The 15950-nt window shown below is 48.2% G+C and overlaps 2 protein-coding genes across 7 annotated transcripts in view; one reads left to right on the top strand and one right to left on the bottom strand.

The window, feature by feature from the left end:
* The window catches only part of RPAP2 (RNA polymerase II associated protein 2), a 419624-nt gene extending 417229 nt beyond the window's left edge, over positions 1-2395 (bottom strand). For 2 of the 5 annotated variants that reach the window (XM_069232357.1, XM_069232356.1), the window contains exon 1: positions 2243-2376. Coding sequence is in view for 1 of the 5 variants with exons in the window: in XM_069232353.1 (XP_069088454.1) it covers positions 2243-2291 (49 nt within the window). In the remaining 4 variants the exon portion in view is untranslated. Of the gene's footprint in view, positions 1-2242 lie in introns of all 5 variants that reach the window. The other 3 variants (XM_069232353.1, XM_069232354.1, XM_069232355.1) reach the window with 3 other exon arrangements.
* A 273-nt stretch (positions 2396-2668) lies between these two features.
* GLMN (glomulin, FKBP associated protein) overlaps positions 2669-15950 on the top strand; it is a 318240-nt gene continuing 304958 nt past the window's right edge. Inside the window, exon 1 of one of the 2 annotated variants that reach the window (XM_069232351.1) lies at positions 2669-2890. The gene's annotated coding sequence lies outside the window, so the exon portion shown is untranslated. The remainder of the gene's footprint in view (positions 2891-15950) is intronic. The other variant, XM_069232352.1, reaches the window with a different exon arrangement.

The following is a 15950-nucleotide window of genomic DNA, read 5'->3' as shown; positions in this document are numbered from 1 at the left end:
CGCCTCCGTGTCTTTAATAAAATTAAGACTTTACGTCATGGGACTAGGAAAATCTACATTTTTTGTGTTTTATACAAATTCACTTGTGACCCCTCTAGTTCACAATCCCTTTACATCCTAGGGACAGAAAGAGAGCATCAACCATCATGACTCTCCAACCACAAAAGGTTTGAGTCCTATATGTAGTCTTTCAAACAACCAGAAATCATTCCTAATGGACTCCAGCAGCTCATGCGATGAATTGCGACATGGAGAGTATAAGGTCGACGTTTTGGTCTCCCAGGGCTCAAACCGTCAATGACACCATCCTCAGGACAATGTGGCAAAGTCGATTAAATCCCAATAATTGTTGCTTTCAACATCAACTTCCTAGAAAAGCACTGCATCGGACTGTTCGAAGTGACACTTTCAAGATGCTGTGATAGCCCCAGTTAGAGGTACAGTGTTTCTAAGAGCTATACTAAGATTTAATCTTTGAAAATGTGTATCTTGTGTATGGTGGATTTTTGTTGTTTTGCTCTTGCTTTACTCATATAAATATTGGCTATTTTTCTAAATTGCCGTTGAGTACTTTTTTGGTGTTTTCACTGTGTTACTGTGTGTGTGTGTGTGTACAAATACTTTACACATTGCCTCAGAGATAAGCCTGACTGCTCATGCCAAGCTATCAAGAGGGTGAGCAGGGATTATCTTAGGTGTATGGCTCCCTTACCCTGACTAGAGTGAAGGTTCCAACTTGGACAGGGTGCAAACCACTGCCAACTAGAGACCCCATTTCTAACATATGCCAAAACAGGAGCAGGATCCTGTCCAATGACTATCCGGTTTCGATAGGACTTCCTCAAACAGTCTACATACAAGCTTGTCCCATTGGAGGATTTCTACTTCCATTTCAGGTACTAAGTTAGAAGGTAACATCCTTTATCAGGATGAACTCGATTGGCGTATGTGACCTGCGCTCCATTATGGTCAACCTGAATTTGCCCCTTTGTCATGGTCACATGCAAACAGTACTTTTAATTGGGGTTTTACTTTTTCTTGGTGCTTTATTATAAAAAAAAAATCAAATCATATCCCTGGTTAGACTTCTTGGACTTCTGTCATTTTGTTTAATTCGTTTTTCTCCCTTTTCATAAATTAGGGTGATGTTTTTACTGTGTTTTCTATTTTTTAAACTGTTTTGGTACTTCTAAATATTTGAAATATTTTCTCTAAGTTAAGCCCGTCTACTCTTTCCGTAGCTACCAGGGGATGAGCTCAATATTAAATTATTGACACATTTGCCTGAACCTAACAGGTTAGTGACTGTATTACTTGTGCTGGCCTACCACTGAATCCAATTAATAATTAACTTTCTTAAAATTCTATAATGTAAGAGCTATTCATCTAGAGGCTGAACTGCACAAATGTGACCTCAAAACTACGGCTAAAATCTCAGCTTTCTCACTCGAAACTGTTTGATCCTAGGCAATCCACTGTGCCTTACACTTCTTAACAAACTAATTGACAGTGGATTGAAGTAATTCAGTTAGGAAATGCCTTATACACAAATGTCACCCTTCCACGATCTAATAGGCAATAACAGTGCTTAACATGTAACGACAGTGGTTGTATATTACGTACCAATGACAAACTGAAATCTCTTGATTCACTCGTGACAACTTTCTCAGTGAGCGGAGGCATTCTTAAACGCTGCTCAGATGAAGCTTGAAACTATTATTTTCAACAAATAGCACTCAATTCACTTATAAATCTCGCGTATTTAACACCTACATATGTTGAAGTGCCTTTTAATTTTAAAAAAACGTATTATATTTTACGTGGCATTTTTGCTTAACTAAAATTTCTAAAGCTCTCACGTTTCACGGGTCTATGCGTGACTAGCTCATCCAGTATAAGGTCTTTCGTTGAAGTCCTGCGAATGGCAGTCCCGATTTGATCATATAATTGGATCACAGGGACAACAAATCCCTAAATACAAAAGAGAATCCATGAACTGAATTAACTACTTGCACATGGAACTGCACACTTTTTTAATATTTCAACAATCTTCCGAAACCTGGAGGCATGGTCATGCTGGTTTAGAAAGCATAACACGTTTTAACTCCACATCGAAACATAAACAGTAGACTACAAAATCACAGGAGAGTGCAACATACATTAATACTGTTAAGTTAATCTTAAAGCTCAAGAGTGCACATAAGAATATGTGCTGGCATGTATGACAGCAGCTCAGACACACCTGCAGCGCCCTTGGCGGACCTGGTGGTCTTCTTCTTTTCTTCGGCCATTTCACCTTCTGTCACATACTGCCACTGCCCGTAACCCTACTACACCAATGTAAGTCACTCATCTTTGCCACCCACGGACCGCTCTACCACAGGAAGTGAACGCAGCGTGCCAAGCCTCGATTTAGACAAGTACACTATTTACATTAATGTATTAGGAAACAAAAGAAAGACTAAAACAACGTTTGTATCGGACAACAATTAAACTGGGCAAAGCGTATAGTACACATATTAAAGGCAGCTTCCTCATTAGTATTGTTTTTCAATATATCCGCGACTAGGCAACTTGCTTTACAAGTGTGATTTATTTTAAAGGAATGCTACGGCTTCACAGTTCACAACATCCTGAGAACTAGACCGTACGTCAAATAAAGTACTTTAGACCTAGCAAGATGGCGGCCACGTGAGAAGTTCTGTTAGACATACGGACCACTCGTACATTTTCTATTAGGGTATTACTTGGTTTATCCACACCTAACGTGGCCGCTACCTAGACCCTCCCACGCGTGTGGGCTAGACTTTAAGCTTGTGTGGTGGAGATTAAGCTAAAGTAGCCGACTGTCGGATTTGTCCTGTGCCTGTGAGACTCTCACGCTGAGCAGGTGAATAACGAATTGTGCTATTTGTAATTTATTTATGTTCATTACTTCCGATTAAGTATTTCTAAGCTTCATTATAATACTTGGTGCCCACTTAAGTTGCCTGCCTGCTTTTTGGTGGGCGCGAGTTCCAAATGTATCAAATGGTGGTCACGTATTTCCCTAAACCGCATCCAGAATCCTTCCTTCTCCAGTGAAGAAGCTTTTATTCAGACATAATTTTTTTACCACCATAAGTGTTGTGCTTTCGCATTTATTAGCCGCAATAATCAGTAGCTTATTTAAAGCGAAGGGCTTTCTAGGTAAGGTTGACAAGAGGGACGTAGAGGCAGGACTAGAAGTCAGCAGGATTTGGAGTCTCGTTGGGAAAGCAGTGACGCGTTGTAAGGGGCGATTTCAATGTCTTTTTTTCTTTTTAACTTTGCTATATGCAGGTTGGACTGGAGACAGGTGGTTCAGATTTCTCACATTGCTTATGTAATCTATACAGGTGATTGAGATCTGGTCCCCACATTTTTAAATGTGTTTTATTGAATTTTGTATGAAACAGTTAAACAAATAACACAGCACTGCGATCCAGAAATACATATAACATTTCACAGTTGGTACGACGTCCTAAGTACTGGCTTTCATCAACTTAAAAAAATACGTACAGTAAATTGTGAGGCTTATGAGGCATAAAAAGGAGATTTTAGATAGCATGTCATAATAATGCATCCAAGACAACTCCCCAGCACACAAGCATCAATAATCCACCCCCCAGCACTCACTCGGTTGTCATACATTGCAGATACTGTTGAAGTCCACAAGCGGCCTCTACTGTTCAGTGTCTGACCCTCTGGAGGAGCCATAACCATCAACAGCAAAGTTATTAAGAACCAGGCCCCGTGTCAGAATCTCTGCCTCCGTTTTTTCATCAGTGTAGTGAGGCGCATATGGGCTCCCTCCGCTGCTCCCCATTCACTGACATTCTGTAACCATGAGCTCAATTGCAGTATCCTCACACTCATGCACCCCATGGCTACTCTCCGCTTCACTAGCAGAAGGGCAAGCAGGACAATCTTATAAGGGATTTTGCACCCCGGGGTTTCTTAATCACTCCCAGTAAGCAGGCTAACAGTGTATAGGGAAACTCCACTCCTGTTGCCTTTTCTACAATAGGCACCGCTTCCCTCCAAAATCTCTGAATGTTGGTCCATGCCAGATGAATTTATAAGGCCCGTGTTTCCCACATCTCACACAACCAGCGTCTGTGTTGGGATCCATCTTAATCAGCTGCCTAGGGGTCACATACATGTGATGCAAGAAATGAAAGTGTAGCAGTTTAAATCTGTGGCTACAGGATACTCGCTTTACCAATCCACAAGACTGAGCCAAGTCTACATCCACTATATGTTCCCTTAAATCTCCATCTCGGGCCTTAGGGGCTGCAAATGGCCGATCCTCTGTATCCCCTCGGATCGCATCGTAGAACAGAGTGATTAGGGGCCAAATGTACGAACACATTTTCCAGTAGACACAGAATGGGTAAAAACCTTTGCTACATATGGCCCCAAGTGTCATCCTTCCCGCCCTTGGATCAATCCACCGGTACTCTCGAAGGCTGTGGTGACGCAGGAAATCCAGCCCAGATCTACTTGGCAGTATTCTCTAGTTTGGCATAGTGGAGAAAGTGTCCTGGTCCCACCCCAAACATTTTCTGTGCTTCTTGAAAGGTGAGAAAAACCTCTCCTGTGTATAAGTCCTTGGCCAGGGTGCAGCCTCCCACTCTTCTTTGTTCCATGGACATATCATTGTCTATCTCACTGAATGGTGCTAAACCCCACAGTTTGACTTCCATGCCAAAGGGTGTTCTATGCAATACCTTAGTAACTACTGCTTCCCAATTTGCAGCTGTTTGTTTCACCAGAAATGGGACTGGATTTTCAGAACACCACCCTTTCATTAGTATCTGTGCCAAAGTGTCCTCCACTGTCATGCCATCGTATAATTTCTTCTCCCGTTTATCTTCGGTTGCCAGCCATTTTGGCCTATGCTGTAATGTGACTGCATAATAATAATAGCATATGTCTGGGAGGGCTAGCCCCCCATCTTTGAGGTTGTGCTCGAGGGCCGATAGTGCTACTCTGCTGCGTCTCCCTGCCCATACTAAAGATATAAGTAGGATATCCAATTTACAAAAGAACGCCTGTCTGAGCGCGAACAATGTGTTCTGCCCTAAATAAAGGCATCTTGGCAGGAAGACCATCTTCACCACCGCTGCCCGACCCATCACTGACAAGGGAAGCCTGGACCTGAAGGTCACAGACATCTCCAGTCTTGCCAAGAGCGTGTCGACATTCAGGCGTTGAAAGGTCTCTTCTGTGTGGGTTCTTTGAATACCCAAATATCAAAATCCTACCGGAGTCCCAACGCCAGAAGGCAGGTCAATGGTATTCCAACCAAGTTCCCGAGTGGGTACAATAGCGACTTACCAACATTGACCCACAAACCTGACACCTTACAGAAGGCTGTTAGTAGGCACATCAATACTGGAACCAAGTATACTGGTGAATGAAGATGTATTAGTGCGTCATCTGCATATAATGAGACAACGTGTAAGGCATGTCCCACATGTATTCAATATTGTACGAGATTCCTGCACACCAATATCGCTGGGGGTTCAATTGCATGAGCGAAAAGTAGAGGCAATAGAGGGTATCCCCGCCTAGTCCCCACCTCCCTCACTCCCCCGCCACCCATGGCTCAAATAGGTCCCCTGAGACTCGTATGCGGACCATGTATATAGTAGCTGCACCCAGCCTCAAAATACTGCTCAGAACCCCATACAACGTTGCACTGCCATTAAAAATGGCTATCCAACTGTATCGAAGGCTTGCTCTATATCTAATGATACTCCTGGTCACTACCCATGGTCTTGTGTATCACATGTGTGAGTCTACACAAATTAAATCCCTGACCTGACTTAAGGCCGGGATTCACTGTACATGCCGCGCAGCTCCTCCTGTCTGCCTCCGTGCCCCTGCCCCCGCTGTTGCTGCGAGTTCAAGGCCCTCCACCACCCGCAGGCACCCGCCTGCGCCTCATCTCTGGTGTCTAGTGGTTGCCGTAAGTATTGTGTGTCTGTCCTGTAATCTGTAGTTTGTTATTTGTGCAGTTTTTCCTCTTTGTTGTGCCTCTGTTGCCTTTGTATTATTTGTACTGTTTTCCTCCTTGTTGGGCCTTTGTGCCTTTTCTGTGCCTTGTGCCTTTTTCTGCTCTCTGCCGCCCTTATTGTGCATTTTTCTCTTATTTCTGCCTTTCTCGCCGAATTTTCATTTTTTCGGCTTTTGCGCTCTCCCCGCTGCGGCCCCGCCCCACTCGCGCTCCCATTTGCCCACGGCTTCCCACCTCCCAGCTGCTCCTCTCTCCCACCTCCCCTTCCTAATGGTAGCCGCTGCATGGTGCATAGAGTGACTCCTGACCTGACTTAAGGCCGGGATTCACCCTACACACCGCGCAGCTCTTCCTGTCTGCCTCCGTAGCCCTGACCCTGCCTTCGCTGCTGCTGCGAGTTCGAACCCTCCACCACACGCAGGCCCCCCCTGGTCTTCATCCCTGGTGTCTAGTGGTTGCCGTAAGTATTGTGTGTCTGTCCTGTAATTTGTAGTTTATTTGCACCGTTTTCCTCCTTGTTGTGCCTTTTTCTCTTATTTCTGCCTTTCTCACCAAATTTTCACTTTTTTGGCTTTCGTTCTCTCCCGGCTGCGGCCCTGCCCCCCTCGTGCCTCCATTTGCCCACCACTCCCCGCCTCCCAGCTGCTCCTCCCTCCCACCTCCCCTTCTTAATGCCAGTCGCTGGCGCGCCAGAGGCAAGCCTGCCTGCGTCCGTCCGCGCCTGGACGGCACTCAGCGCAAGTCCCCCTGGTCCACGCGATCCAGACGCCATTACACCGCCAAAGAACTCCTTGCTCTCAACCCTGGCCGCACCACCGCCTGCGTCCAGGCCTCTTCGAGGCACACCCATGGACCCTTCTCCTGCCGGATGTGCAACTTCACCTGCACTCAAGCCACCAAGCACCACAACAACTCCACCCATAACAACCACCTCAGCTGCATCCTCCTCAACACCTGCTCCGTCCACAAGCACACCGTTGAACTCTGGGACCTGCTCACCTCAACCTCCCCAGACATCATCGCCTTCCTCACTGAAACCTGGATGAACCCCTCCTCGGAACCCGACATCGCCATAGCCATCCCATAAGGCTACAAAATCACCTGAAGAGACCGCACCAAAAAACCAGGAGGAGGAATCGCCATAGTCCACAGGAGCACCATCAGGATCTCAACCAACACCCATGACACCTTTGATGCCACCGAACACCTGCACTTCCAGATTTACGTCAATGCCAACAACACCCTGAGAGGAACCCTTGTCTACAGACCACTGTCCACAATTCTGCGACAACATCGCCAACACAATCAAAAACCTCGGTCTCAAGCAACTCGTCACAACGCCCACCCACTCAGCCGGCCACACACTCAACCCCATCTTCTCCACAAGCAGCCACATCACCTTCACCCATAACACCGAACTTCACTGGACCGAACACCGCTGTGTCCACTTCTCCTTCCAGAAACCGACACCTCACCCGCAACAGACCCCTCACTGCAGATGGAACAGGATCTCAAAGGACCAACTGATCTCCACCCTCGCCCACGCCCCGCCACCCAACACCAGTGACGCAAATACTGCCGCCCTCAACCTCAAACAGTGGCTAGACAACTGCGCCAACACCCTCGCTCCACTTAGGAAATCAACCAACACCCGCACCAGCAATAAAGCACCCTGGTTCACCGCCGACCTTCAGACCTCCAAGCCGGAGTGCCAGAAAACCGAGAAGATCTGGCGCCAAGAATAAACGGAGAGCAACCATGCCGCCCTCAAGGCTGCCATCCGCAAGCATCACCAGCTCATCCGGACCACCAAAAGATCATTCTACAAAGAACAAATTGACAACCACGCACACAACAACAAGGAGTTCTTGAGCATCATCAAAGATCTCACCAACCCCAAGTCTTGCTCTGCCGCTCCCCCTCCCTCCCCCCCTGCCCCACCCCCAGTTCGCAAGACCTCTGCGTCTCCCTGTCAGGGAGACCAGATCCTCGGGGCCTGCGCACGTTCCCAACATGTCCACCACTAGATAGCTCCAAAACTCCAATAGAAATACCACAGCGCCTGAGAGAGTCCAAGTGGGGGAAAAGGGGATTAGGTAGGGAACAGCTGGGAAGGAGACCTGTAGGAAGCAAGAGGTTAAACAACACAATATCAAGATATAATCACATTGACTTTCAATAGACTATGGTTCTAAATGTTCTCATACTGTAACCATGGATAACCTAAAAAATTACTATAACTATAACTCATGAAATCTAGGTACCTGGAAAAAAAAATCAAGAATGGGTTAATACAATGTTTCATATGAGCTTTTCATGAAATATCACATACTGTCTAGAATACAAGAACCTTCTAGAATAATGTTTCAGAACAAACATTGCATGTTTACATGAGGACAAAGACTATCTGAAACATTCCCTGGAAACAACAGGAATTGTACTAGGGACTTAATATGCACAAAGAATGTCGCACTTTGAATTAAGCATCTTCACAGAAAATCCAAAAGCTCGGGATAAATGTGTGCACCTCAACAAACACAACACACCAAAGTTCTCAATGCCATGAAATGATCACGCACACTGTTGAACTAAGAGCCAAGCGCTTTATGCCAGGGTTGAATTGCGCACACTGTTGCCGATTCAAACAAGAATATGTAAATGCCATGATATGATCGCGCACACTGTTGCCGATCTGAATGCCAAGGTTTACATGAGATAACTGAATCTCGCACACTGCCGATTCAAACAAGAATATGCAAATGCCATGAAGTGATCGCGCACACTGTTGCCGATCTGAATGCCAAGGTTTACATGAGAGAAATGAATCGCGCACTCTGCAGATTCGAACAAGAATATGCAAATGCCATGAAGTGATCGCGCACACTGTTGCCGATCTGAATGCCAAGGTTTACATGAGAGAAATGAATCACGCACTCTGCCGATTCCAACAATAATATGCAAATGCCATGAAATGATCGCGTACACTGTTGCCGATCTGAACGTCAAGGTTTACATGCTAGGAATGAATCGCGTTCACTGCCGATTCGAACAAGAATATGCAAATGCCATGAAATGATCCCGCACACTGTTGCCGATCTGAATGGCACGGTTTACATGCCGGGAATGAATCACGCACACTGCCGATTTGAACAAGAATGTGAAAATGTCATGAAAAGATCCCACACTGAAAGTTTCACTACTAGGCCAAAACTCGAAAGTCTTTGAGAACGGGGTCGGGGGCCCAGCCCGACCGCCACCTTACCGCCCTGCTCAAGGATCACCAATATAATGAGGGCAGGCCTGGAAAATCAACGTAGGCCTCCGGAACAGGAGCTCAGGAAGTTGCTGCTGCTCTGCACCGGGACCTCTGAATAGTGAGCACATGGAGCTGGGCTGGCTCCCTTATATAGAGTCTGGCCCAGCCCACAAACCACACCCAGTCATGCTGCAGGGAAAGCTTCTAGAAGGTCCTCGAAAGGGACCACACCCTAACACACTCAGTAAGCCTGCAGCAATACCTTGTGTTGGAAGTTGGCTCTGTATGTACTATTTCAAAGTAAGAAATACCATGCACAGAGTCCAAGGGTTCCCCTTAGAGGTAAGATAGTGGCAAAAAGAGATAATTCTAATGCTCTGTTTTGTGGTAGTGTGGTCCAGAAGTAGGCTTATCAGAGGGCAGTGTTAAGCATTTGTTGTACACACACAGGCAATAAATGAGGAACACACACTCAGACAATTCCAGGCCAATAGGTTTTTATATAGAAAAATATATTTTCTTAGTTTATTTTAAGAACCACAGGTTCAAGATTTACAAACAATACTTTAAATGAAAGGTATTTCACTCAGGTATCTTAGGAACTTTGAGTCAACACAATAGCATGTACAGTTTTGGCAAAAATGGCAATAAGCTATTTTAAAACTAGACACAGTGCAAAATTCAACAGTTCCTGGGGGAGGTAAGTATTTGTTAGTTTTTCAGGTAAGTAAAGCACTTACAGGGTTAAAAGTTGGGTCCAAGGTAGCCCACCATTGGGGGTTCAGGGCAACACCAATGTTACCACACCAGCAGCTCAGGGCCGGTCAGGTGCAGAGGTCAAAGTGGTGCCCAAAACGCATAGGCTTCAATGGAGAAGGGGGTGCCCCGGTTCCAGTCTGCCAGCAGGTAAGTACCTGCGACGTCGGAGGGCAGACCAGGGGGGTTTTGTAGGGCACCGGGGGGATACAAGTCAGCACAAAAAGTACACCCTCAGCGGCACAGGGGCGGCTGGGTGCAGAGTGCAAACAGGCGTCGGGTTTGCAATTGGTTTCAATGGGAGACCCAGGGGTCTCTTCAGCGAAGCAGGCAGGCAAGGGGGGCTCCTCGGGGTAGCCACCACCTGGGCAAGGGAGAGGGCCACCTGGGGGTCGCTCCTGCACTGGAGGTCGGATCCTTCAGGTCCTGGGGGCTGCGGGTGCAGTGGGTTTCCCAGGCGTCGGGTTCTTTGAAGCAGGCAGTCACGGTCAGGGGGAGCATCTGGATTCCCTCTGCAGGCATCGCTGTGGGGACTCAGGGGGGTCAACTCTGGCTACTCACGGGCTCGCAGTCGCCGGGGAGTCCTCCCTGTAGTGTTGTTTCTCCGCAGGTCGAGCCGGGTGCAGAGTGGAAAGGCTCACGCTTCCGGCGGAAAATGTTGGTCTTTAAAAGTTGCTTCTTTGTTGCAAAGTTGCAGTCTTTGTGGAACAGGGCCGCTGTCCTCGGGAGTTCTTGGTCCTTTTAGATGCAGGATAGTCCTGTGAGGTTTCAGAGGTCGCTGGACCCTGGGGGACGTGTCGCTGTTGCAGTTTTTCTTGAAGTGGAGAGACAGGCTGGTTGGGCTGGGGCCAAAGCAGTTGGTGTCTCCGTCTTCTCTGCAGGGCTTCAGGTCAGCAGTCCTTCTTCGTCTTCAGGTTGCAGGAATCTCTCTTCCTAGGTTCTGGAGGCACCTAAATACTCAATTTAGGGGGGTGTTTAGGTCTGGGAGGTTAGTAGCCAATGGCTACTAGCCCTGAGGGTGGCTACACCCTCTTTGTGCCTCCTCCCTGAGGGGAGAGGGGCACATCCCTAATCCTATTGGGGGAATCCTCCATCTGCAAGATGGAGGATTTCTAAAAGTCAGTCACCTCAGCTCAGGACACCTTAGGGGTTCGCCTGACTGGCCAGTGACTCCTCCTTGTTTTTCTCATTATCTCCTCCGGCCTTGCCGCCAGAAGTGGGGCCGTGGCTGGAGGGGGCGGGCATCTCCACTAGCTGGGATGCCCTGTGGCGCTGTAACAAAGGGGGTGAACCTTTGAGGCTCACCGCCAGGTGTTACAGTTCCTGTAGGGGGAGGTGAGAAGCACCTCCACCCAGAACAGGATTTGTTACTAGCCACAGAGTGACAAAGGCACTCTCCCCATGTGGCCAGCAACATGTCTGGTGTGTGGCAGGCTGGCAAAACTAGTCAGACCACACTGTAAGTCGGGTATGTTTTCAGGTGGCATCTCTAAGATGCCCTATGGGTGTATTTTACAATAAAATGTACACTGGCATCAGTGTGCATTTATTGTGCTGAGAAGTTTGATACCAAACTTCCCAGTTTTCAGTGTAGCCATTATGGTGCTGTGGAGTTTGTGTTTCACAGACTCCCAGACCATATACTCTTATGGCTACCCTGCACTTACAATGGCTAAGGTTTTGCTTAGACACTGTAGGAGCATAGTGCTCATGCACCTATGCCCTCACCTGTGGTATAGTACACCCTGCCTTAGGGCTGTAAGGCCTGCTAGAGGGGTGACTTATCTATGCCATAGGCAGTGTGATGTTGGCATGGCACCCTGAGGAGCGTGCCATGTCGACTTAGTCATTTTCTCCCCACCAGCACACACAAGCTGCCAAGCAGTGTGTCTCTGCTGAGTGAGGGGTCCCCAGGGTGGCATAAGACATGCTGCAGCCCTTAGAGACCTTCCCTGGCATCAGGGCCCTTGGTACCAGTTACAAGGGACTTACCTGGATGCCAGGGTGTGCCAATTGTGGAGACAAAGGTACAGGTTAGGGAAAGAACACTGGTGCTGGGGCCTGGTTAGCAGACCTCAGCACACTTTCAAATCATAACTTGGCATCAGCAAAGGCAAAAAGTCAGGGGGTAACCATGCCAAGGAGGCATTTCCTTACACCTTGCAAATGAACAGTTATTGCAAACATAATTAATAGTGTTTTTCAAGGTTAAACTCTGCAATGCAAAAGGTTAGCATACTGCATATAAACACAATGCATGAATTATGCGCTTGCATAAAGACTGGGTTTTTGCATTTTTGTCGTCCATAGAGCGCGCACTGTCCTAATGTTGACACTCCCTCACCACCTTTTTTCACCGCAAGATCACAGACATCCACAGCAGTTTCGCCTCCTCGATCCCCACAACCACCGCTGCCAATGCCAATGCACCCAACCACACCAACCTCCTGAGTACCTGGACGCACACCAACAACGAGGAAACCACCAAGACCATGAGCACCATCCGCTCCGGATCACCTGCTGACCCCTGCCCTCACCATGTCTTCAGTAAAGCCAGCCAAATCATCGCCCCCAGCTCCGTACCATTATCAACAGCTCCTTCGAGACCGCCACCTTCCCGGAGAGCTGGAAACATGCCGAAGTCAACGCCCTGCTCAAAAAAAAAAACAAGGCCGACCACGAAGACCTCAAGAATTACCTACCCATCTCCCTACTCTCCTTCCCATCGAAGGTCATCAAGAAGATAGTCAACAGCCAACTATCACGCTTCCTGGAGGACAACAGCCTGCTCGACATTTCCCAATCCGCTTCTTGAAGAACCACAGCACCGAGACCGTTCTCATCGCTGCTACCGACGACATCAGGATCATGCTCAACAAAGGTGAAACCGTGGCCCTCATCCTCCTTGACCTCTCGGCAGCCTTCCACCCCGTCTGTCACCACACACTTCGCACAAGCCTCCACAACGCTGGAATCCGCCACAAGGCCCTGGACTGGATCACATCCTTCCTCTCCGGCAGAACTCAAAGAGTCCGCCTCCCTCCGTTCCTGTCAAAAGCCACCAAGACCAACTGCAGTGTACCCCAAGGATCCTCTCTCAGCCCCATCCTTTTCAACATCTACATGGTGCCACTCACCAACATCGTCCGATCCCACGGCCTTAACATCGTCTCCTACGCGGACAACACACAACTGATCCTCTCACTCACGAAGGACCCCGCCACAGCCAAGACCAACCTCCACAACAGACTTCATGCCAATCGGATGGAGGTAAGCAGCCTCAAACTGAACTTGGATAAGACCAAGATCGTCATCTTCGGCTCCAACAAATCAGCATGGGACGACTCCTGGTGGCCTGCCACTCTAGGAGCCGCTCCAACTCCCACCACCCACACATGCAACCTCAGCTTCATACTGGACTCATCGCTCACTATGACCCAGCAAATCAACGGCATCTCATCCTCATGTTTCAACACCCTCTGCATGCTTCGTAAGACCTTCAGATGAATCCCCATTGAAACCAGAAGAACGGTCACCCACGCCCTCGTTAGCAGTAGACTGGACTACGGCAGCACACTATGCGGGAACAATGGCCAAGCTCCAGAGAAAACTTCAGCGCATTCAGAACGCCTCAGCACGTCTCATCCTTAACCTCCCTCACCACTAACACATCTCAGCCCACCTCCGAGACCTCCACTGGCTCCCCGTCAACAAAAGGATCATCTTCAAACTCCTGGTCCGCGCTTACAAAGCTCTCCACGACGCCGGCCCTGCCTACCTCAACGAGCGTCTCAACTTCCACACCCGACACGCCAGCTCCTCTCCGCCAACCTCGCCCTTGCCACCTTCCCCCGCATCCACCGTACTACAACCGGCAGCAGATCCTTCTCCCACCTCGCCGCCAAGACCTGGAACTCCCTCCCAGTCAACCTACATCTGACCCAGGACCTTCTGACCTTCAGGAAGCATCTCAAAACCTGGCTTTTCGAGCAGTACCCCACCTCCCGAACCCCCTCACCCCGCACCTTCAGACCCTACCGGGTTAGTAGCACGCTTAACAAATGATTGATTGATTGATTAAATATAGTGCTGCGTGTGGACATGAAGCTGCATTGATCCTCGTGTACCACCCTTTGGATGACTCCCACTAAGCCTGAATTAAGCATAGTTAGGGGTCTGTATGATGAGGGATCTGCCGGGTCCCTTCCTAGTTTCGGCACGAGACACACTATGCCCTCACTCACAGAAGGTGGTAACACACCATTTTTTCCCGCCTCTCGGAAGATCTCCAACAATGTCTCTTTTAAGGTTGTGGAATAGGCATGATAAAATTCTACAGGGAATCTCCCCCACCCCCCCGGAGTTTTAGATCTATTGAACGCTTTAATAGCCTCACTCAGTAACTTCACTGTGATGTCCCTCTTCAGTTCCCGGGCAAGATCCATTGCAAGCAGGGGCACTCCCATTCTGTTCACATAACTTTCTATCTCCTCCACAGGACCCACATCCCCAGCTCGATACACCATTTTAAAGTGCTGCACAAAGGCATCTAGTATGGCTGCTCGAGCAGTTACCAAGGCGCCCTCAGGTGGGCAAATATGAAGAACAGATGGAATCTCCTGCTCACAGTGCAATATCAAGGCTGGCATCTTACCTGACTTATCGCCTTCTTTGTGGAGACGCTGATGATACGTACGTAGGATGCATTTATCTAAGGTGTCCCAGATACTCAGTATCTCCCTTCAGAGCCTGAGTTCCTCTGCTCGAGATTCCTGAATAGTCACAGCAGAGCTCTTTATCTCTGTTGGTGTTTCTCCCGGTACTTCAGGTCATTCTCTAACTCTTTCTTTACCCCACAGACCATACCCAGGCAACGTCCCCTCATTACTGCCATGAGGGTCCCGCAAGCCAATGCCTTGGTGGTTGTAGTGACCCAGTTAATCTCAAAGTTGTCTGCCAGGGAGGTTGCCAGCTCCCCCTGGCCCACACTGCATGTGTCAGGAGATCTGGGGGCATGCGCCAACTGTGCGGGCCGTCCACCCATCTTAAGCACATCACCACCGGGGCATGGTCTGATACTTATCTCCCAAGGTGTGTCACTCCCAGCAGTCTCCCAGGGACTATCCTGATAACCAATATTCAGTCCGTTTGGCTATAGGTGTTGTGAGTAATTGCGGAGCAGGTGTATTCCCTACCCTCCGGATGCAGAGTCCACCATCCATTGTAGAACCCCAAATTATGCATGACCATGGCAAGTGATCTCGTCATCAGGGTTTTCGTCCCTTGCTTGTGGGGATAACGGTGTCCATCACCATCTAAGAGACAATTATAGTCACCCACCCATATTATTGGGTTCCCCCCACTATCCACCAATAGTTCTTGCTTCCGCCCAACAAAACACCTGTCGTCCATGTGGGGGCATAAGTGTTGAAGATAGTGGTTTCCCTCTCATCCAATGTACCTTGGAGCAAAAGGTAACGTCCCTCTACATCTGCCTCACTGTATGGATGTTTGAATGGGACCCCGGAAGCAATCCAGATGTCTACCCCTCTAGCATAGATGGAGTAGGTAGTTGGGAACAATTGTCCCCTACATTTCTTACCTAGTTTACATGCCTTTTCCTCCATTAGATGAATCTCTTGGAGGCAGGCTATCTGCTCCCCTTGGCGCTTCAGATATGAGTGGAACCAATATATATTTTAGTATATTGTCTCAGGCCTTGAACATTCCAGATTATAATATGCACACAATCAGTATTGTGTCTGGTTTCCTCCCCCATGGTGCCCAATCGTCAATCCCTCCTGACCTACCCCTCTAGTCGACTGTTGTTCTCCCAGGCGTATGTTTTTGCCTTTTGTGTCAGAGAGGGGATGTAACAGATCCTCCACAGGAGTG

This window comes from Pleurodeles waltl, chromosome 4_2 (assembly GCF_031143425.1).
Source record: "Pleurodeles waltl isolate 20211129_DDA chromosome 4_2, aPleWal1.hap1.20221129, whole genome shotgun sequence".
NCBI lineage: Eukaryota > Metazoa > Chordata > Amphibia > Caudata > Salamandridae > Pleurodeles > Pleurodeles waltl.
Note: the sequence above shows the minus strand (reverse complement) of the source record. Positions and strands in the feature narration are given on the sequence as shown.